This window comes from Hoplias malabaricus, chromosome 3, assembly GCF_029633855.1.
Source record: "Hoplias malabaricus isolate fHopMal1 chromosome 3, fHopMal1.hap1, whole genome shotgun sequence".
Classification (NCBI taxonomy): Eukaryota; Metazoa; Chordata; class Actinopteri; order Characiformes; family Erythrinidae; genus Hoplias; species Hoplias malabaricus.
Genome location: NC_089802.1, coordinates 28759214 through 28783335, shown reverse-complemented (window position 1 = coordinate 28783335; position 24122 = coordinate 28759214). Strand labels below are relative to the sequence as shown.

The window sequence follows — 24122 nt, the reverse complement described above, 5'->3', positions numbered from 1 at the left end:
ATGCTGTAATTAGGGTTGTCAAAGGCTGTATTTATTTGTTATTTATATGTTAGGAATATACATTGTAAAGGCATTTTTTACACTGTTGACGCATTATTGGGGTTTGTCCCTGTAACAGCCAAATAAGACACACACAAACACACAAAAAAATCAAAGAGAACTGTGTTCCTAAAAGTCTGGTCTGTGTTGCTCTATAAAGGAATGGCTCTGTGTCTTGAAGATGTTCTGCTCCGACAAACATGAGACGGGCTGAGAAGAGTGTTTTTCCTGAATGATTGACAGTAATAAATCCATTCTGTTGAAGCTCATTGCATCACTCTTCTGTCTGTATCTAAACACACTGAACATCTAGACCGCAGGCTCAAATATCAACAAAATCAACAAATAAAATGACTTAATTACATGAAATGATGCAATTAATCAGGACTGAAATCTGTCTATTATTATCTTAGCGCTACCATAGTGTTAGAAACCCCACAGGAGCACTAGAAGTGATGCTTTTATCTAGGAATGAGTTTTATTATTTAAGACCCCAAAATGAAGGCCTGGTTAATGCTCATTTTTTAACCTCCACAGTGTCAGAGCTGTGAGGTTTGCTTACAAAACAAACAGCCTTCCACCTTATAAAGAGAGAGAGAGAGAGAGAGAGAGAGAGAGAGAGAGAGAGAGAGAGAGAGAGAGAGAGGGAGAGAGAAAGAGAGACTCTGAGGTGTGATGCTGAAAGTAACTTCTGAGCAGCGTGTGCTCCACCTGTTTGACTTACAGTAACAAAGGGCCATCTGCTTTTGGCACCAGCGACAGTGATGTGTCAGCGTCCCGCGCGAACTCCAGCAGCTTGGAGAAAGCCGGCTGAATCATTTTGGCTGAGGACGAGGAGCAGTAGGAGGAGTGAAGCCGACAGCCGCTCGCCGCAATCACACCTTCACCTCGTCTTTCTCACAGCTTCGCCAGGCAGCTTCAAGGAGTCGGAAAAAAAAGTTCTTAGCTTTGAGCTCAACTCAAGAAAAGTTACTTATTTGCGCTTAGATGCATGTGCTTTAAACAGGACATGTTCTCCCCCTTTTTTCACTAATGAACACAGTTCTGGTTCTTAATGAAACGTCTGTGACCTGCTTTGATCAAAATACCACAAGGATCAAACCCCACAGTGGCGTTCTCCTACTGTCTAAACAGCCCTGTTCAGTACACCCACTTTCAGCACCTGTTCCTTTAAATGATAATGAGCCACTCACTGTTCACCCCGACCCCGAGCGCACAGCAGTAAGGAGTGAGGAGCAGCTTTCGTTTTTAGCTGTTTTCTCTCTGTACCATTTCTTCTCCGTTATTACTCCACACTCGTTGTGTCTGTTTTGCTGCGTTTAACCTCGTCTTTTCGCTCTCACATAAACGCAGCTCCAGCGCTGTGATTGGACAGACTCAGACGAGGGGGCGGGGCACGTCTAATGTCTCTGCACTTCACGTCAGAAGCAGAGAAGAATCAGAACGATGGGTTTTATCTCATTTTCTGATTTACACAGGCCAAAGAAAACTGACTGGGTGGTCTTGTTTCACAGTGTGTGGAGTGGTGGGCTCCAGATCACCACATTAATGCGCACACACACTGAACAAGTGATTTTTAATGTGATTTTTATGGCTGATGGCTGTATACTGAACAAACGTCCACCTTAGTGCATAGAACTACCTCGTGCATGTGTTAACAATAAGAAACACAGAGGAGAAATAAAAGTCAGAGTCAGATATGAACTCCGATACAGTCTCATTACCCTGTCGCCAGCGTCCAGCTCCCACCTTCCTCTAAACTGAAACCCTCAGTGACTCAGGATCAGCAGGTCTGGGGTCAGATGGGGTTGAAGTCTGCGTTCAGTCGGTTGTGTATGTGTTTGCTTTTGTCCAGTTCATGCAGGTCTTAGATCGTCGTTCATTAAGAGCCTCACTGTCTCGCCGCTACAGAGTTAACAGAATTAGCACTGTGCTCCCACCTGCCCTTACCAGCATCCAGTGCTCTAATCAGAGTCAGCAGGGCTGGACACACTCTCCGCACTCCCTGCACTCATCTACATCAGCACCACACACACCTCCTTTCTACAGGAGAAACTCTAGTTCCACAGTTTTTTTATTATTATTTAAATATTTCAAAAGTTCAAAACAAAAAGAATTGTTCAAAATCAGATTCATGAATTACACCAAATATTTCAAGCTCAAAACCCTATATAGATAAACTATAACAAATTAAAATAAATATCATTCAAATGTACAAAATGCAGACGCCATCAGTGCTTTAGCTTCATATAAATTCCAAAGCATGCCATTTCATTTCATACCTTTTCGTGCAGATTATGAAAGTGCACCGCTGTAGGCAGCACTGTGGAGCAGTAGGTAGTGTCTCTGTCAGAGCTCCAGGGTCCTGGAAGTTGTGGGTTCGAGTCCCGCTCCGGGTGACTGTCTGTGAGGAGTGTGGTGTGTTCTCCGCGTGGGTTTCTTCCGACACTCCAAAAACGCACGTTGGTAGGTTAATTGACGACTCAAAAGTGTCCGTAGGTGTGAGTGTGTGTGTTGCCCTGTTCCTGCCTTCTACCCAGTGATTCTGGGTAGGCTCCAGACCCACAGCTGTCCTGAACTGGATAAGCACTTACGGACAATTAATGAATGAATGCACAAGTGGAAATTAGTGCTCGATACAGGGAGCCCATAAAGTAACAGAATTCACTCATTATAAGGGGTGTCTACATACTTCTGGACAGGTAGTTTATATGCTATAATTTCAGATACATGTGCGCGATTAACATATTTGTCAGTAAAAGTCTGGCTGGATTTCAACAGCGCTAATGCTAATGCTACAGTGTCAGCACAGTGACACACATTTACTCAGCTCTGATCCCAACAGTAAACAGAATTAGAGCTGCGGATCGGTTCGTGTTTGTTTACGTTGTAGTTGATCTTCTGGTCACAGAGACATGAGCAGGTCAACAGCGGAACATAACGTCAAAGAGGATTAGGACGTCTTCAATATATTAACAATGAAAAATAATAAAAACATTAATGGGGAAATATATCAAAAATGTCCTTCATTTCTCATCAACAAAAAAGCACTTCAGACACAATGTCCTAAAGTGAGCATCATGAGAATTTCAGAGGTCTGGTTGTGTGCTTAGCATAGGTCAGCGCATTTGTGTCTGTGTAGGTAACTGCACGCACACACACGCACACACACACACACACACACACACACACACACACAAATATAAAGGCAAGCCATATAATAGTTTTGGTGCTGTCTTTATTGAAGCTCTCAGACACTCCGCCTCAAAGCGAAGAGAACAGGACAAAGACAAAATAATCACTTTCTTGTTCTCTGTCTCAGTGTCTGACTGAGGACGCTCTCTCTCTCTCCCACTCGTTTTTCTTTTCAGTATTTGGTGACAACAACATTTATTGTAATTAACGCTGAAATAAATTAATCAGAATTACACATTGTACAAGAGTGCATACTCGCTGGAGCTCTTATCTGTGCTCTTATTGCACAAATCAAAACACAGGGTGTAAACAGAGCAAGAAAACACAGCTGTCAAGCCACGATGAAAAGAAATAAGAGAAAAAAAAACTAATCCATAAACTGCATTGCTAAGGAGAAGCGGTGATGTAACATCAACTGCTGAGCGTTTTAGAGAACTCTGCAGCGAACACTGACAATGGCGGTGCATACAGCAGAAGAGGAGCAGAGGGTTGTAGAAGAGATCTGTAGAAATGGGAGCATGCGGGAGCCCAGGGCTTCTTTAAGCCTGAAGTATCATAGTGCTAAGATCCACTTAAGCCTGTGGAAATCAGGGTTGTAGTTATTGGTGAGCTGGATCTGAACACTATGATGCTTTTGCAAAAGTAGTCCCACAACATCATTCCTCAGAGAGGAGACTATCCTGCTGTGGTCTTCTGGCTCAGAGAGACACATGGTTGAAGACAATTGGGATATTGACTAATAAATATAGTAATTGTGATAACACTGAGAGATCCCTTTCCATAGTGAGCGATCGGACATGCGTGTTGATCTCCAGCACTAGGAGGCAATGGTAAGTCCCCTCCAAGGCGTATTCAGGGAACGACCCCTTTAGTGTTACTACACCCAAGAGGATGATCTACCAATGCTTCAAATCCTTCCATAAGTCAATTCCTGAGATGTAAACAAAGTGGTTGAGGGTGAAACTTATTGAGCCAAATGCCTGTTTACATCTCAGTGATGTTAATTATGCAGAGATTTTGCCTTTTGCAGGAGGTCACAAAGCTGGACAAAGCTGAAGCAAATTTACATCTCCATCAGCTAGTGTTTACTGTCAGGTCTGACAGGTTAGGACTGAATATAAGACGCCATAAAGCTGAAAAGCATGTATTCAATAAGGTATGCAATGCTGCAGTCCTCCTTGCTGCAGGAAATCTGAGGAAGTACAATACATCTGTGATCCAGTGGCTTGTGAATAAGTGATTGCTCCTCTCAACCCACATCTAACCCCCAGTTTTGGAGCTGTCAGAAGTTCCAGCAGTAGCATCCTCACGTGGTTTCCACCATCTCCCCTGCAGCTCTGAAGTGGAGCAAAGACCGCAACGCAAAACAACTCTTTCTGCCAAAACAACCAAGCAGGAGTTTGCTGGGATCAAGCCAAGTGCTCCAAAATGGGAGACCCCCAAAGCAATTACAAGGCACTTGTGCTGAAGGCAGACCACAGGACACGTTATTCCACTAGACTTCAACAGAATCATGAGAATCAAGTTCTCTGATTTATACAAGTAAATTTGAACACTATACAAATGGCAAACCAGGATCAGGACACTAAAGTAGTTAACGCTAATAAATAACGTCTGTAAACAAACTCATAAAACATTTATTGCAAAAAAAAAAAAAAAGAAAAAGAAATCCAAGCTAAAAATGATCTCGCTCTTACGCTATTCTACATCAAGAAAGCTTCAGGTCCTCTTAACTCTGCCTTGCATCCTCAAGTCCTTCAAGCACTTCTCCCTGTATTTCTTTCAACCCCCCACTGTGGAAAAAGTGTGTTATTCTATGTGTGTGTGTGTGTGTGTATGTGTGTGTGTGAGTGTGTGTGTGTATGTTTACTCTAGCTCCTCACCAAGAACCGAGTGGTACTCCTATTAACCCATGCTCTTCAACTGCAATCAACAAGAATCATCTAAACACTTCAGGAACTATCCACACACAGTCTTCAAACCACTTTACCCCAACACCACTGTCTTTGAGATGAGCCACGTCTGGATGTGCTCACATGTGTGCTCTCTCCAGAATGGGATGTGGTTAGGTGTAGGTTGGGTAGAGTAGGCAGGAGGAGTGCTTAACATGGTCAAGTGCACTTAACATGGGATTTGAGGGATTACAGTCAGGTTGCATTGTTTCACCTTGGAGCCGCTGGTACACATTCTAGGGTCTTTTCTCGTTTCCCATCCTCAGTAATCAGGCTGCCTTCGCATGGACAGATAACAAGATCCAGGTCTAAAGCACTTCAAGGCTGATGCAAGCTGGATGTCACCGGTGATGTCACCTTACAACCATGACATGGAAGCTCCAGAGTGTGAAGTACTGAAACAGAATGAGATGTGTTGGAGCACCCAGGTAATAGTTTTGACTCGCGGGATGAGAGCTGAGCTGTCGGCCACTGTCACGTAACGAGATGAATGAAGAGGGGAGTGGGGGTTCGATATAGATAAAGCTAGTGTTGTTGCAACTGGGACCGGCAAGGAAGAGAGTGGAACTTATAATGAGATAAGATACCATCAAGCGGGAAGGTTCTTCCACAAGGTCTAGATATCACACCAGCTCCCTGGCTTTCTAACCAACAGATCCCAACATGGAGCACAATTGAAAACAAGACTACAGGTTAAGCACTGAAGGAGATGATTGTTCAAATAACTTAGTCTTAACATCTGGACTGCTTGGGTCACCTTCAAGAAGCAAATTTAGGACAGCTATGGTCTAGGGTATTTCTTGCATAGAAAAGTAGCTAAATTACAGACAGGTAGCATTACTTTGAATCCTTGGAATCACTGTGTTGATTGCATATGGGAGCACCTCCATTTGATTATGGGTTATCTCAGTTCATCATGAACTTGACTTCAAGAGAACGACAGGAGGTTGAGATTATAGCTTTGAGATAAAAACGCAGTGCGCTGTCCTGTTCAACAATCTTGCCACAAATTGCACCTATTTTGTTGCTTTGTCTCATTTTGTTATAAGCTTGCAAATTTATGGGGGACGAGACAGCAATTCAGCAAGAAGGAAGCCTGCCAATGGGCAGCCCACCACTCCCACTGCGCAGTTCATCCCAGTAACCATGCCAACCAGTCCTAAGCATCTCGCTGCACGGTCAGAGTTCTCCATGCTGGCGGCGTCAGTGCTGTGCTTCCATTTTTCTTCCTCGCTGTTCTCTGATCTGTTCTGCTTCTGCTATAATCTGTGATACTCTGTGCTTCTGGTTTGGCCTGTGCTCCCAACTCATGCTCATTACCACACTGGGTAGGTGGGATCTGCCCATAGGGTCCAGGCTTCCACTGCTGGTGGAGACCCGAGGATGGGAAGCTGGAAGGAGAAGGAAGGGGGTGAGCTATTGCACAAGATGGTTCCTCAGAACGTTCTGGGTGTGGGTAACAGTGGGTGCAAACAGCAGGATCAGGAGGAGTGTGAAGCTGCCACACACACACACACACACACACACACACACACAAGCCTCACTGAACACTGATGTGAAGAACACTGACAAAAGGCAGGATGGAAGAAATATTCACAAGACAGACGTAGGAGGGGAGGGAAAGCACTCTGTAGTGTTTCATCAGTCGCAAGGCATTCAGCAGCCGGCGATGGTACTCCTCACCTCCTCGCACTGCCACTCCTGACAAAGGAGTGACATCTGACACAATCAAACGGCTACAAGTCATACTTTTAAAGGGCAACAGAGGATGATCAATTCTTGTAAAGCTCAACAGAATAGACATGACCCCTCCACTCACACAGGCTGCTTATAAACATTGACATGGGTCATGCATTTAACAGACGGCATCCCAACTTCACTCACAGCGTATTACCTATGGGGAGAATCAATCAAACTAAGTCCACTCAGGCATTGTGTGTATGTTTTAGGCAGATCTAGCTGTCAAACAACAAACAAGTTTCTAACATAACATATCCAGTGTAAAGGTGGAAACATAAATTACATTAACATACTATGAGCAAACAGATGACTGTTGAAGTTACCTATACTTCTTCAGCAGGTTTCTGTTGACAGCAGGTTTCTGTTCCTGGTTTTACTCGGTTTATATCTGACTATCTAGACTTGTCCAAACACAATGCATAGGCCTTCCGTTCTTTGTGTTCATATGTATTAGTTGAGGGTTAAAGGCAACAAAAGTATTCTTGTCGATAGCCTTCTTCTTGCAAAATATATTATGTTTTTTTAATAGCATTTATTACCACAAGGCTTTGGAAAACATATTTAGCTTTCACCTGGCGTAGACAGTGGGAAAGTCAAACAGCGGAGGAGCACACAGCAGCTGGGTTTGTATTTGTTTAAACCACGTCTGAGCAATTCTTGTGCTGGATAACATGGGTAACATAGCGCACAACCTTCGGTGCATACCATATTTGGAAAACTCGGGCAGATCAAACAGAGTAATGCTCCCCGCAATGTTCAACAAAATAAATAAGCGGAGCAGTCTTTCAGAGCTTACAGGGCTTATGCAGTGACCTTGCTTGGGGGAGGCAAGAAATCTGCTGGGATGCCCTGAGCAGAGCTGTGGAGGGGAGGCGAGGGCTAATGAGGGTAGGAGCGCAGAGGAGAGGGCACTGCACGGCATCCTTCTTGAGCCAGCGCTGCAGGGAGGTGTCAGTGGCTCTTTGGCTTGGGAAGACGTGAGTTGCAAGGCTGTGCTCGGCCTGGGTTTGGTCTGAGGCCGCGGATGTGGACGTTATTGGCTGCAGGGGCTAGGACAGAGACTGGTGGGGCTGAGCTGATGCAGGGGAGGCCTCGGGACGGTGGAGGCATATGCCTGGTCCTGGATGTACTGATGGTACTAGTTTGGAGGTCAGTCTTGCCTAACACTCCTCCTCCTCTAACAAGACTAATCTGGCGACCACCCTGTGCTCTCACCAGAGCAGCAGTTCTTTGAATGCAGCTTAGCTGTTGCAGCCTGTGAAGGTCACCAGGCCCACCATTTTCCCTCTGCAGCTGAATGCAGCCACTGACTTGAACCCTGGGGCTGAGTGAGTCACTGATTCCGAAGTGGGCGTTCCCAGCACGAACTGCAGGGCCGTGCGGATCATTGATTGTGAGGTGGGTGTTTAGAAGCCGGTGGACCTCATTAGGACTGCTGTCCTGCAAAGTGCCACACGATGAGGAAGGTGCAGCAGCACTAACGGTAGCAGCAGCGGGTGCAGTTGTGGGCGCAGCAGAAAGAAGGATGGCAGAATCCAGCGAGAGTCGTGCACAAGACTGGGCCTTCACTGGACAGTAACCAGACTGGGTGTCCACATGCTCACTGGGGGCCCCTGTGAGGACTTGGCTTGATGGTCTTTCCAGTTTGTGGCGCCCTCTGGGCAGGGTTCGGGAAGGCTGTAATATCTGAGGCTGTGGGAGGAAAGAAATAGCATCGTTAGAGAGCTGTTACAAGTCAGCCCCGGCAAACCCAGGCACTGCTTAATGATTAATGATTCATAGCATGGCTTCACGACTGGAAGTTTATGTGTTCCCTTCTCGAGAGCAGATGAAACCCCCTCTTCAGCCCCCACACAATTCATCACCACTTGAAGACAAAGCTAATCTCTTTCTGTGTAAAAGAATCACACTTTAGTGAAAGTGGAGAGCCATCTACACAATGACAGGGCTATGATTTCCAAAGCCTTGTGACTGTAAGCAGTGTTGGCAGTGCTGGGAAAATCTCATCATCCTGGTGCTGATTAGTAGTGAGGTGGGCTTCCACGTGAGGGGGCGAGGTCACAATCAAAGCAGCGGATTTCATCTCCTCGCCCCAGCACCATTCAGATAACGCATTATGGATGCCACAATGCTTTTACATTTTTGACAGGCTCACAACCAACAACAGTGTTCGAGCTAAACACTCGCTGGACCCGAAAGGCTAGAGCTTCAGCAGAGGCCACACTTCCCAGCCCCTCCATGAGGACTTAAGGCTTGACCACACGCTGAGACCTGGGCCTGTCAATCACGGAGTAGCCACCCCGCTTCAAAGAGAATTATTCTGTGTGATGCTCCCATGTGCAATGGACAGCTCTCTGGCCAGGGTGTCGGACAACCGCCGTGCTATTGTGGAGCTGAGCCTTTGATGTGGGCTGTGCTGTTCGATTTTGTGATGGAGGATGAATGCCTACCTTATTTTGGGGTCTGCTAGAGGGGCATCTATGCTGCAATGGACCAGGACCTGAGATCTCTTCACTACCTCCCCTGCAAGGCTCTGAAACCTGAACATGACGTGCAACCTAATCTGGGTGGAACGTGTGTGGAATGAGATGGTGATCCAGACATTGGCTGGATGCAACCACAGGATCGTCTGGACTTGAAACACTCGAGTGCTTGTTGCCGAGAGCTGCGCAACTTGTAATCGTGCAGACAGCTGCAATATTACAAACAGTACAAGCTCCTTAATCCAGTTCAGTCCAGTTCAGAGCTTCAGTCAATGTAATGGCCTGGCTTCAAGCCCCAATGTTGCAGCGCAAACGACAAAGCAGACCTGCGAGGGCTCCAAGAGCAGATCAGCTTCACGCAGCGACTATTAGGAGGGATTTCCTGGCCCACAGCTCCACCTACTGGCTTCTCATTCCTTCACCCCCTCCTCCCTTCCCCTCCAAGTAATAAACACCATAGCATTTTTATGATGCTGGCCGCATCAACCGCTCTGATCTCCCTCCCTGTCAATATTTGCCCCTGGCCTAAGGCTGAGGCTTCAAAAATACATTCTTTGTTGGTTTTTTTCCACAATGACTGGTTCAACAGGAGGGATGGGGAATGAGCGAGAGAGGTGGGTGAGAGAGAGAGAGAGGGTTGGGAGAAGTTGTCCATGCTGCAGCCTGGCTCAGCAGTGGCTGCCCTTCAGACAGGGAAGTTCTGCAGTCTGAGCAGTGGCCCAGTCAGGAAGGGGCACTGGCCTCTTGCTGCTTCTACTTCATAAATAATTTATTGAAGCTCGCCAGAGATTAGGAACCAACGGCTGACAGAATGTGACAATGTTTTAGAGACAGAGAGAGAGGAAAGACGAGAGGACAAGAAGAGCAAAGCAGAGTCATGGAAAGAAGGACAGAGAGGTGACATGCCTTGGAAGGAAACACTAAGAGAAGGAATGGCATGAAGCAAGAAAAAACAGAGGAAAAGAGAAAGCACAGAGAAGGTCTAATAATGGTGAATCGAGTGTGAATGAGAAGGCCATATAAGGTGGGCTTTATTAAGCCCCTTTGACATCTGAAATGCCACAGCGGGCACTCGCCCACACACTAGCGAGAGACTCTGGGACTGTGACGGAAAAGACCTCTCCACTTTCTTCTCCTACTTTTCTCAGACTTTACATTTATCCTTCACCAGCTGCTTCCAGCTTACAGTGCCAGGGTGAGTCCTACCCAGTTCCAGGTTCATTCATTTCAATCCACATCCACAGCACACACACATATGAATAATTACAGCGCACCCCCCTCTGGCTTTTCCTACAAACAACCAGCTAGGGATGTCCCAAGCTAATCAAGTCATATGCTAATAGTCTGATGGCCTGCGCCAAGTTTACCCAGTTGCACTTTCAAACCACTCCGACAAAAGGGGATAATCTTTTGGAAATTTAATCGAACTTTAAGGTTTGAGTTGTTGATGTGAAAACTGTAAAATCAAAAAAGAGCAGCCAAATCTTACACATGAGGAAGCAGGCTTTGAACCGGAAGGTCGTTGTTTCAATACATCAACTAGCAGAAAAACTGGGGGTAAGGGGATTGAAGGAACAGCACTGTCTCCTCCCTCAATATCTACAGCTTGGGCACCCCCAACTGCTTCCTGGGCCCAAGGACGGCTGCCTGCCCGACAAATAGTTGTCGTTACCCAAAAATAACCCCCCCCCCCCCATTTTAACACAACAGGGAGCCCACCCTGACTATATTAGACTGGCTTTGCTAACTGTCTTATAAGTGTGCACAGTCTAGACGTGACACCTATTGACCACTTGACATTGACCACATGCAGAATTTAGGCAAAGCTCAAAACACTAAAAACAAGACCCCTCCCCTTCAGCCAGTGGCAGACAGGGCTGAGACATGGAGAAAAATAATCCAAGCTGAAGGGAAATGGGCACCGCTGCCCATCTCCGGTGGGAGTTCATGCCTCAGAAAAAGAGTTCTCACGTCTGCGTCATCATTAATAAGCCCAGAAATGATGTGAAGGCGCTGGGGTTAGAGCGGCGTGGTCTCGGGTTATATCATTTGTCCTCTACGTGCCGCGCTTAGACACACTGTCACTTCACCACCCTCCTGGAAGACAAAGGAATGTGTTCAACGGGATCTGTTTCTCCACCGAAAGCCTAAGATGGTCATCATCTGAATAATGCTGGATGAAATGAGGCATGAACGCTTTTCCCACGGCTGCCCCCCACCCTTTTTTTTTCTCTCCTCCGTGGGGCCTGAAAAGGGAAGCCAGACCTTACACAGGGACTTTGGCTGTTTGAGGAAAGAAACTTTCCTTTATTACTTCATTATTTTATGGGCATGCCACACCCCGGGGAGACTGCAGGAGCAAATGAATGAGCTAATGCTACAACCGGAGAAAGTGTTGCTGCACAGGAATCATTTTCAGCTCCTAAAAAAGGAAGAACCTCATCACCTGGTAATGTTAGGCAAACATTCATCTTACCACCTACTGTAATTGAATTCAGTGACCAGGGAAAGAATGAGGTGGTGGGAGGATAAGGAGGTAAGTGCGAGAGAGAGAGAGAGAGAGAGAGCCACAGATGTGCTCACCAGTCTGCAAAGAGGGTAAATAGGCAGGACGGGGTGAAGGGGGGTGGTTTGGGCCAGGTGCAGTGGGGAGACTGGGTAGAGATGGATAGGCCCGTGGGAGTGGGTGTGGACTGGGGTGAAAGACATGGTAATGTAGGGAGGATTAACGAAGGCTGCAGCTGGGGGAAGACGAACAGGGGTAGATTGGTAAATGATGGGGTGGATAAGAAGTGGGCAGAATGGGGCGGACTGGGAATGGAGAAATGAAGAAGCAGACGGGAGCTGGGTAAGTGAGGGGGCGGAATGGGGGGTTGGGTAATGAGGAGGTAAGGTGGGGTGAAGAAATGAAGTGGTGGATGGGGAAATGGGGGTGGGGGGGGCAGACTGGAGGTGGGGAAATGAAGACGCAGAATGTAGTTGGGAAAAGAACTGAGAGGGCCAGCCTGAGGAGCAGATGGAAAGGGGCATGGGAATGGGGCAGCTGGAGGTAGGGACTATGTTGGGGAGTGTGTGGTGTACTGGCGTTGAGTGGGGTATATCTGAGGTGATTTGGAGCCTGGGCAGGGTTTTGGGGTATGGAGGGGTAGATTAGGGATGGGTAAAGTGGTTTGGGAACAGGTTGAATGCATTGGTCTGGAGTGAGGTGAAGAAATGATGTGTGTATTTTGGAGCCACGGTTTGGGGGGAGGGGGTGGGGGGGTAGATGGTAGACTGGGACAGGTGACGTTAGGTATTAATGTTTTAGAGAAAAGTGAGTACTGTACCACGCCGTATCTCTGAAGTAATGCACTAGTTCCTCCACTCCTGTGCCAAGGGCAGTTGTGGGAGAGGCAGAGGGAGAGACAAGGAGAGGAGAGCTTTGTCAGTCAGGGAAAGAGACTGGACTGGAGTTGGGGGAGCACTTACCAAACACACACACACACACACAAACACACATAAATCCACAGTTTGTTCACACGCAGTTATCAGAAACTCAGCGAGTGTTCGATATGGTTCAGTCTCATCCAGCTGCCAGCGCAACGCCAAAGGCTTCATGCATCACGTGCTGAGGCATAGACAACAATAACAAAGAAGAACAGACACAGGGGGTGAGGGGAGGGGTCTGCTCTTCACAATTTTACTCAGTAAAGACCAATTTATGCTTCTGTGTTGAATCTATGCTGTAAGGAATGTGTAGGTAAACCATACCGTACACTGTAGCCTGACACAACAGAGACCACAACAAATGTGACTGGTCCACAGTCCAAAAATATAACTCCTCCTCACTACAGAGACCGCAGACGGCAGCAAAATCTTGGCGAGAGATTTCCTCAGACTTCTGTTTAGACATCGGGGAACAAATGAATATGTGGAAGAACTTGGGAAAAATATGGATGCTTCTGAAAACACTCTTTATTAGGAGGCGGGACTAGGCTGGAAACAAGCGCCAGCGTTGTATTTGTGTCTTTTATGGCACTGTACATGGCAATCTGTTCAAATAGTGCCCTACTCACTACATAGTGCAATTTACAGATTATAATACTCAGACAGTGTTAGACAGGGAGAGCTGCAGATTATAGCCCAGTATATTTGTTTTTATTATGTGACATATTGTGCACTTTTTGAATGTAGAAACTAGACATTATTTTATGACCTATATTATGCACTACATAGGGTGGATTAAGATATTTGAAATTCAGCCCTAGTTTATGGTCGTTGTAATTGCAGATCTCACAAACAAACAAGGAAAAATTCGACAACAGAAGCATAAATCGGCCTTGACTGAGGAGAACAAGCCACTGACATCGCCTCAGAGCCCCAGTGAATTGTGTGAAAGAGAGAGATGTGGGAGAGAGACCCCATCTGTGGAGCATAAACTGGTTCATCATTCAGGGATTACAAAGCACTTAGATTCTCTTTAGTTGTTGTTCATAGAAAATATTAAAAAAATTAAATGAATCATTTGAATGAATAATGTTTAATCATATTGTTAGTGGGAAAAATGACTCCTTGCTCCTTCAAGGCAGGGGTTCCTACGTTGATTTAGCTCTAGTTTTGTTCACGCTTCGGTCTCGAGTCTGAGGCACTGTGGCGAGTCCCTATTGTGTGTGTGTGTGTGTATATATCTATATAAGAGAGTGCCTTTGGCCTCAAAAGAATCAAAACACCACCCCCCTCTCCCAAGACTGTGGGGTACTGCAGTCCCAGGGATCCAGATCAAAAGCCACGCTGTAATGAATTAGAGTGTGAGGGAGTGTGTTTGCTACTGCTGTGTGTCTCTCACTTGTACTCACTTCCTGTAAAGACTTTGTGTGTGTGTGTGTGTGTGTGTGTTATCACACTCCCTCAGCTGTATCAGCTCTCGTCTTCCTCTCAGCGTCTCACTCACCAGCTCAGACTAGGGCTGGAAAAGAATGATGGGCATTTTTTATTAATTTTTTATGCGTTATTTTATAAGAGCTGTCGTAGCTGCCACTCGCTCCAGCTGCGATTGGTGCGAGGGAAAGACGACAGGTGGGTTTTGGTGGAGTACTTTTAGTAGCGTTTGTGCTTGTCAAATCAAGTGTGAGCTTGATGCCTTACCCTTTGTATACATCATTGACACCATATTCACATCAGAGCTCATGAGTGGTCCCACACTTAGGAGACCCTGAGTTATAAACATAAACGGACTCTAAAACCTGATTGGCTGAACCAGTTCAGAAGCCAGCGTAACATAATCAATATATACAGCTATTAAATATCAATATATTGTCCCTAAATAAATACATCAAATATAAACAAATAAATCACTGAAAGTTATTTTTCATTCTGTATTTTATCACTTTTTTTAAAGTGTTTTAAAGGTTCCACTGTACTCTGCAAAGTGCAAAACATTTAACTGATTTAACATTTTCTTCAACTATGTTTTGGAAGGCAGATTGGCATTCAGGAAAACCAAGTGTCTCAGCTTTGCTTGTTGTTCTCTGATTGGTTTAATGACAAGCCTTAGAAAAAAATGGCTCGGTCGTAGACGGGAACCGGCTCTCATCGTTCACTTACAAGAGCCGGCTCTTTGAACCGGTTCGTTCGCGACCGACACATCACTAAGAGAGAGAGAGAGAGAGAGAGAGATTGTGTACAGTGTAAGAAAAGTGTACAGAGAAAGTGAGAGCGACTGATCTGTGAAGGAAAGCCGAGGGTAAGAGGTAAAGAAAATGATGCTACAACTACGTGAGTGTGGAAGCAAGCAAACGTTGGGCCTGGTGCCGGGGCGGTCAGAGACAAGCAGAAGCCGAGCGTGGGTAATGACCGTCAGCGCTGTGGAGGGCAGGCGCAGAGAGGGACAACAGCATACAGACAGACAGACACAGATAAATGTTGCGTGGCAGGGGTCTACAGGCAGGGTGCGCTGCGAACGAATGAGGAGCGGTCAGCGCGAGGGTCAGAAACTCACTCTGTTGATGGTGGACTGGCGCACACAGGCGTGTATTCCCCAGCTGCACGCGCCTGGGAGAGAGGAGGAGAGCAGGCAGCATGCCCTGTGTGTGCAGAAAGAGAGAGAGATACTGACCCATCACCATTACGCGCGCACACACACACACACACACACACACACACACACACATTCCTCCACAGAAGGACGAGCAGGTTAGAGCACACATTACACTCACATTAGGCTCCTCTTGGAAACACATTAAAGCTTAAAGCAGCACCATGCGGAGCGTACAGTGGAGCGTGTTAACGCAGAGGATGCTGAACGTAGCCCACAGCACCTCCTGCTGACCACACTCAGCGCCAGCAGCAGCCCCGACTACAGCTGGCTGCCTAATGACCATTAGCAAACTCCAGGTGCTCACATCTGTGCTCTGACAGGTTCAGAGACTTTCTTTCGCTTATTCTCTCTGGTCCACGGGGGTCAACGAGCTGTTGTCGCTTTTCATTTGATCTCATTGAAGCCTATAGAGTGTGTGTGACCAGTGTGTCACCTGAGATTTATCCTCCCTGGTCAAATTGGACATGAATGACCACTGAAGAAACTGAAAACCATCTGACATTCGCACTTTACAATGTTGTGTGTAAGTAAGCAATAATTATCATAGTTCTAGTAAATTTATTACTAGTTGCGTCTTTAAAAAATAAGGACACCGCTATAAAGGTCATTGTCACGACTCCGGGGCATTAGGCCAGGCCCTGTCCATCAAAAATACATTCTGCAGGTCAAAGTCTCATGCACATGATGCTAAGTGAGTAATTTACAGATTGTTTTAATAATTAATTCTTATTTTAACTGCAAACAAAGATGCTTTTACTTGCATTTATATAGGGATTTCAATGTTACGTTATTAACATTTACAGAGGTATATTCTCTTTCAATTCTTTAACCCCAAAATATCAAACCCTGTTCAGAACGCCCGATTTCAGCGCCTGTTCCTTTAAAGGATAATGAGTTACTCACTGTTCACCATGACCACAAGCGCATAGCAGTGAGGAAAGGTTTTTAGCCGTTTTCGCTCTGTTCTCTTTCTTCTTCGTTCTCGTTTTTTTCCGTTTTTACTGAATGTTCTTATTTCTCTGCGCTCGTTGTGTCCGTTTTGCTGTGTTTAACCTCATCTTTGTGCTCTCACGTAAACACAGCTCCAGCGCTGTGATTGGACAGACTCAGAAGAGGGGGCGGGGCAATGCTTTTTTACTTGGGTAAAGTATGTGGGTTGGTGGGCAAATGCACTGAACACAAGTCTTATCAGTAAACCTGGTGGAAATAAATGTGCTGGACTGCTTTAACTCCAGGATTAACTCGGACAACATGTAATGCAGTCATCCTGTCTCTCCAAGCCCTCTGCTGTTGTGTTAAGAGCGAGTTTTTGCCTGTGAAGAGTCCGGAGGACACACAGTCACCAGCTCTAACGCTCTTATCCCTGTAGCTTTCAACCTGTATTGTACAGAAGAGAAAGGAAGGGCGGGTGTGTGTATATGTGTGGTAAGAAAGATTAACTGGAATAAGACCCAGACACTAAATGACTTTAGCACTCCGAAAACCTCTGAGCCCTCAGCAGCCATTACTCCTCCATGTCTGTTTTTCTTTGTGACTGAGTGTTACCTCCCTTTCTGCCTTTGTCCATTTCTTTTATTTGAAAAAAAAAATAAAAATAAAAACAAAGAGATGGCAGCCCTGGGTCACCTCCTGAAGCTCCTGGTCATCAAATGCTTTATTGTTTTTGTCCACACTCATCCTACAGTACTCTCTTAGCAACGGCTGCAAGAGAAAAACTTCATAGAACGGTCTGTGACTATTCATGCTTATGTTATTTTTGTTAAGTTTGATGAAAAACATTTTGATTTAAAATGGTATGAATCAAGTCCATTTCTATTTTAAACTAAACTCTTTTGGGTTGAAATATTCAAAATTATTTTCAGAACCTGGCTACAAATCTGTCGTCCCACTGCTACCTCTCTGTTCACAGCAAGAGCCATGAAAAATCTTCAAATAAATGTTTTTAGTGAAAAGGAGTCGACTTCCAAAGAATCGATACATCAAGGGTCTTGAAGGCACTCTTATCAACTGTGGTCCAATGATTCATAGAGTTGAATCTCCTTGTGTCTCAGTTTGCCAAGCCGTCTGCACCACTTTGATCTTATGTTAATGTTAAATAACTCTTTCATTAATAAATTTTTCTTCAAATACGTAGCCATATTCCTTCCATAATGTAGGACGTTAAGATGTTTTTAAAAGTTAACATAACATTTAAAGCATTGTTTATGATAGTTATGAAAGTTAGTAATAAATAATTCCTCTAAAACAGTAATAGCTTAAAAAAAAAAAAAGATCATATTAGGTTATTTATTTATTTACTGAACTAAAACTAACAGCAATTCAATTGCTAAACTGAGACTAAAACTAAACCAAAATCAGTTGCTACAAATAAAACATATAAAAATATAACAAAACAAATGTCCACTAGCACACTAATGGGGATTTTAGTTCTATGTTACCACTAATCTATTGGTTACTATAATGATATAAACTATAATTATTATCTGATCATTATAGAATAAACACAATTTGAAATTCCTGGTGTCAGGGAGACACATTAACACATAGCAAGTTTACAGTGACTCCTTCAGTAAATTCTCTGCTGCTCTTTCTTAGCTTGTTTAACCTAGCAACAGTTGCTACGGTCACTTGTTGGCTACTTGTTCCTCACTTGGATGGTTTTCTGTCCTGCGTCGTCCTCCCTGGTGGATCGACTGTGCGACTGCTTCCACAAACTCTCTCTCCGTCTCTCGTGTTATTACTGGGCTCAGGTGAGGCCAGACGACGGGCGGTAAATCTAAAGCCCAGCAGCAGCTCCGCTCCCCTCACACAGGTGCATAAATCCTAGCGCTAGGGGAAGGCCCATTGGCCTGCAGCCCACCATGTGTGTGATTAAGCATGGTTTTGCCTCACTGCTCATGGCTGCCCAGCGTTCCCTCCATCTCCCCCTGCTCCAGCCCCTCAGAGGCCATCCTCAGCGCCGCTTATTGCGGGACATATTTCACACTCTCTTTTTTTTTTTTTCTTCCCCAACCTAATCCCAGCCACCGCTCCTCTTCATCACCCGGACGGCGAGACGGGAGACCACAGCGGCCACAGGGCAATTTCCACGTTATTGCTGCAGAGAACTAGAACGCGTCCTTTATCCTCCGCTTACAAACAACACGGTGGCACCTTTAGGAGGCCAACACACACTCGCATGCAGCCAGACAGGGGCGATGTGGGGAGCAGATGACAAAGGAAAGCTGACGGGTTGCAGAAAGACATTTTTTTTCAACTCTTAAATGGCACGCTCGTCCACCACTGGAAACTACGGGGAGCTCAAGGCTGGGGGAGGTCCCATTTCTCATTTTGTTGATCAGAGGGGTGCTAGCATGCTCTATGTGCCCTTGGAGGGTCAACTAAAATAAATGTGATGGTTGTACCTGAGTGTGTAACACCACTTTCCACAAAGAGGAAAAGTGCTTGATTTCCAGGTCAGACAAGCATACAATTATACAAATATGTCAGATTATAATCATTAAATCAACATAATAAATAAACATTTATTTATCGGGTGACTATCCCACACAGGCAGTCACTCCCATTCAAAATCTATGACTAGTTTACTATGCAATGTTTTCCCCAATCATAATCATAATCATCTATTCAGAGAGTCAACTATTAATGTGTGTAACACTATTTATGAGGTGGTCACTCACATTCGGCGTTTTCCAAGGCGTCTGCGTGCTCTTGTCCTGAAGCGTCAGGCTCTGCAGCTCCCCCTGCGGGCAGTGGCAGTGCGGCACCTCCAACGGGGCAGACTGCGGGAGACAGTAAACAAATGTAGCTTCATTTGTGATGCCCACTTACCTCATAAAATCATTAGAGAAAACAGGAGCAGTTAGACTGAGGAGGCTGAAACAATGCAATAAAAAAATGAACAAATGCATAATGAATTAATTCATGAATCATTCTATTTCTCCAGATGTTGCCCTCACATTGGCCAGTTGTGAGCTGCAGGCTCTTGGCATGGGTACAGCTAAAAGTGTGTGCTAATATTACGAGTGGAATCTGCATCCCCAGCCAGTTTCCAGAGAGGGTAAGAAGGAACGGTCTGGCAGCTGGCCAGGCTTCAGGGCAGTAGATCGGGACCATGAGACCGATTTCAGGGACCTTTGCTTAGCTAGGTCTGCTCCAACAGTATGGATTATAGGCCTGTCATTAATAATGCAGGCAGACTCTAAAAGATTTACTGCAGTGTGTGTGTTTTCTTCTTATTCCCTTTTGTTTGTGTTAATATGCCTCTTGGAAAAGTGCGTGTTTGAAATTCTAGAGCAGAGATATTTAAACTGGTGAGTGGGGGGGCTGAGGGGTGAGATTGCAGAAAATAAAACACTCAAAAAAACTCTCTCCTAAAACTATTATTATTTTCGTACTCTGACATTTCTAATTTTTTTAATAATTCAGTAACACTGGTTTATTTTATTTTAATAATAAAGAAGCAACATTAGTAACAGGTGAAAAACCCCTGGATGAGGAGAGAAAGCCCCGCTCCAGTATAGGAGTGTGTGTGTTCTTCATACAAACAGAGAAGAGGAGTTGTGTCATGTGTTTCTTCAGGAGCTGAACAGAAGGCCTAATGCATGAGATAAACCACCAACATCATTCAGAACTCCTTGAGGAATCAGCCAATCACGTGTTGATTTACAGAGGGTGGGCCGGCTCCAACGTCACGGTTCACCAGTCTCCAAGATGCCAATAAACTCACACACATTACACACTCTCCATCTAGCTCCTCAGCAGTGCCTGGAAACGACGAACTGCATCAGTGTGTGTGGTGTGGGGGATTTAATGGCCTCGGCACACACGTTCCCTCCGTGCGCACACACACACACAACAACACAAGCACTACACAAGCGAGCAGAATAATGACATCAAGTGTGTGTGTCTCTAATGGCTACCGGTGGCAATCCAGACACTCCTGAACTTATATTTTGCAAAAAGAAACCAGCAGATAAAGAGAGAGGGAGGTACGGAAAGAAAGAGACAAGTGGTCAGGGAGAGAGTGGGCACTTCTCTGTGTGTCTCTGTATTCTGTATTTCTCTCTCACACAATTTATATATATATATATATATATATATATTATGTATGGCAAGCCAAACAGGAAATATTTAATGAACTTTGATATATATAGAATGAACGCTGATATATATAGAATGAAAGTTGATATATATAGAATGAACTTTGATATATATAGAATGAAAGCTGATATATATAGAATGAAAGCTGATATATATAGAATGAACTTTGATATATATAGAATGAACGCTGATATATATAGAATGAAAGTTGATATATATAGAATGAACTTTGATATATATAGAATGAACGCTGATATATATAGAATGAAAGCTGATATATATAGAATGAAAGTTGATATATATAGAATGAACTTTGATATATATATATAGAATGAACGCTGATATATATAGAATGAACGCTGATATATATAGAATGAAAGTTGATATATATAGAATGAACTTTGATATATATAGAATGAAAGCTGATATATATAGAATGAACTTTGATATATATAGAATGAACTTTGATATATATAGAATGAAAGTTGATATATATAGAATGAACGCTGATATATATAGAATGAACTTTGATATATATAGAATGAAAGCTGATATATATAGAATGAAAGCTGACATACAGGGGTTGGACAATGAAACTAAAACACCTGGTTTTAGACAACAATAATGTATTAGTGTGGTGTAGTGCCTCCTTTTGTGGCCAATACAGCAGCAATTTGTCTTGGGAAAGTCCTGCACAGTGGTCAGAGGGATTTTAAGCCATTCTTCTTGCAGGATAGTGGCCAGGTCACTACGTGATGCTGGTGGAGGAAAACGTTTCCTGACTCGCTCCTCCAAAACACCCCAAAATGGCTCAATAATATTTATATCTGGTGACTGTGCAGGCTATGGGAGATGATCAACTTCACTTTCGTGTTCATCAAACCAATCTTTCACCAGTCTTGCTGTGTGTATTCGTGCATTGTCATCCTGATACACGGAATCGCCTTCAGGATACAATGTTTGAACCACTGAATGCACATGATCCTCCAGAATGGTTCGGAAGTCCTTGGCCATGATCATTCTATATATATCAGCGTTCATTCTATATCCCCCATACTCAAATAGCGGCCTCCTGGCCTTTTTAGGCCCATTGGGCATCTATTTCTGGCACGAGAGCTGTTTTGAAAAGTTTTTTTTTTATTATGATTTTTTTTTTCAATCGAGCTGTACGCTCTTATTTTGAAATCGCGCACCGCGAGGCTGGTTATTGCCTCCATGGCAACAATAAACAGATAGCAGTAAAGCCTTCAGAAACGAGACAGTCAAAGTTCATTCTATATATATCAGCGTTCATTCTATATATATCAAAGTTCATTCTATATATATCAGCGTTCATTCTATATATATCCAAGTTCATTAAATATTTCCTGTTTGGCTTGCCATAACACACACACACACATATATATATACACACATACATACATACAAACATACATACACACACACTGTAGTTCTACAATTACAGTCCATCGGTTGCTCTTCATACTTCATTCGTCCCCTTTTCACCCCGATATTCAATACTCAGGACCCCCACAGAGCAGGTATGATACAGACTCTATAGTGACACTGAGGGGTTTAAAAACTCCAGCAGCACTGCTGTGTCTGATCCACTTGCATCAACACAACACACACTAACACACCACCACCACGTCAGTGTCACTGCAGCGCTGAGAATGATCCATCACATCACACCTGCTCTGTGGGGGTCCTGAATGCTGAAGAACAGGGGAAATGGGGCTAAAGAAGTTTGCAGAGCAACAGATGGACTATAGACTGTAGTTGTAGAACTACAAAGTGCACCTGTGTAGGAACTGAATGTGATCAAATACAATAGGTGTGTGTGTGTGTATATATAAGAGAGATATGTGCTTCTCTGGAAAAGTATGAAAACATACACACACTGCTGTGGTAGAAGGGATGAAAGCAGTAAAGATTAAAGGGAAGACGAAGAGGCCAAAAGAAACTGGTCAGCTCTTATACAGCTGGATGGTACAACCAGTGGAGCTAAGTGCAGGAGAACCACTCTGTCAAATACACACACACACCTTCTTCTAATGCTGCTGGTGCTACTTTACCAGTCCCACAGAGCCTGTATGATATTAAACCTAATGTCTAAAAGGCTGCTTAGTAATCCGCCTCAAAGCATGACCTACAGGAACACACACGCCAAGCAGAGTTTAAAGAGCCCTTGTCCTAGGTTTCATCTTTGATATCAATAAAGGCACAGACAAAGTAGTTCACCCACTGGTCAGGCCTTCAGGAGCAGAACAGAAGGCCTAATCACATTAACGTGTTTTATATTTTTATCTTGTAGTCCACTTATAAAAAACATTTTATTTAAAGCGTTTTTCTCACATATATATGCTGTGAAGGAAAATGTTAAATAAACATTTTTTACAAAAACTGTAAGGTAAATGAAAAACTAAGGTAAAGACGCTCCTGACACTTCTCATAATAAAGACATTATAATAAAGACATCACCAACATTTTTAAAAATTTAAACAGGCTGATTTTGCAGCTCCGTGTTCATTTACACAGGGCACAGAGTGAAGTGTGAAACTTTAACAGTGTTTACAAGCTACATCAAACCCGCTGAATGTGGGGGAAATCCAGCATGCCACGGTATGGACCCTTTAAAGAAAGGCTATTAAAAAATGTATTCCAGTTTCTCTGAGCAATTATGGGAGTGTATATCTCACGGCAGAAGATGGTGGGATTCATTAAACGGAGCAGCAGAGGCTTAATCAATAAGACAGTGGTGACAGCATCCCCCCCTTTTATGTAACAGTGGGAGATTTTATTCAGTTTGATTAGCTGTGATGGAGGAGATAAGAGACACAGGAGATCAGACAACACAGAGAGAGAGAGAGCGAGAGAGATGGGCCCCTTGACGTAGCTCTGTACTGAGGCCTCCCCAGCTGTTTTAGAGTAAAGAGTCTCCTGATGCACCTCCAGTAAAAGAAGGAAGCCAGATGTGGCTGGTGTAGCATAGTTATTAAAGTCGGTTGACACTGCTGACTACACAGAATATCATGGTTCAAGTCCATGGACGGGTTTAAAAAAAAAACCTACAACAGGTGACATCACTCTGTATAGCACCCGCTATATTGGGGACCTACTCTTTTCTCAAACACAAAACTCAAATAAAAATGAATGTTTAAATTGTTTTTTTGTTTCTTTCAACACTTTTGGTCCTGATTAGGACATTACACTTCAAAAAGTATAAGTATGGATCATGTTTTTAAACAGCTCTGTTTCTCTGTGTCTGTCTGTAGAGCAGCTTGGGGCATGTCCCAAAGTAGCAGCATACTCACTACACAGTGCACATCATAATTAATACTGCACACAGACAGTAATTAAATGCTAATACGACAGAGAAATGTGACCCTTACTGCTGACTAAAAACTTTTTTGACATACAATGCAATATGTGAGTTTAGAGAAACCCTTAGTTTATGATTGACACGTGCCCTGCAAAGTGTGTAAGGAGACATTTGTAATTCTGCCTCAGCTTCTCACTGAACATTCACATTTT

The 24122-nt window shown here is 44.2% G+C and overlaps 1 protein-coding gene across 5 annotated transcripts in view; it reads right to left on the bottom strand.

The window, feature by feature from the left end:
• Positions 1-820: 820 nt before the first annotated feature.
• The window catches only part of ccser2b (coiled-coil serine-rich protein 2b), a 75005-nt gene continuing 51703 nt past the window's right edge, over positions 821-24122 (bottom strand). For 2 of the 5 annotated variants that reach the window (XM_066663657.1, XM_066663656.1), the window contains 2 exons: positions 19166-19267; positions 3275-8618 (listed from right to left, as the gene is read on the bottom strand). In XM_066663657.1, coding sequence (XP_066519754.1) covers positions 7878-8618; positions 19166-19267 — 843 coding nt within the window. In that variant the 3' untranslated portion in view covers positions 3275-7877. Of the gene's footprint in view, positions 956-3274; positions 8619-12735; positions 12776-15386; positions 15472-19165; positions 19268-24122 lie in introns of those variants that run through there. The other 3 variants (XM_066663658.1, XM_066663659.1, XM_066663660.1) reach the window with 3 other exon arrangements.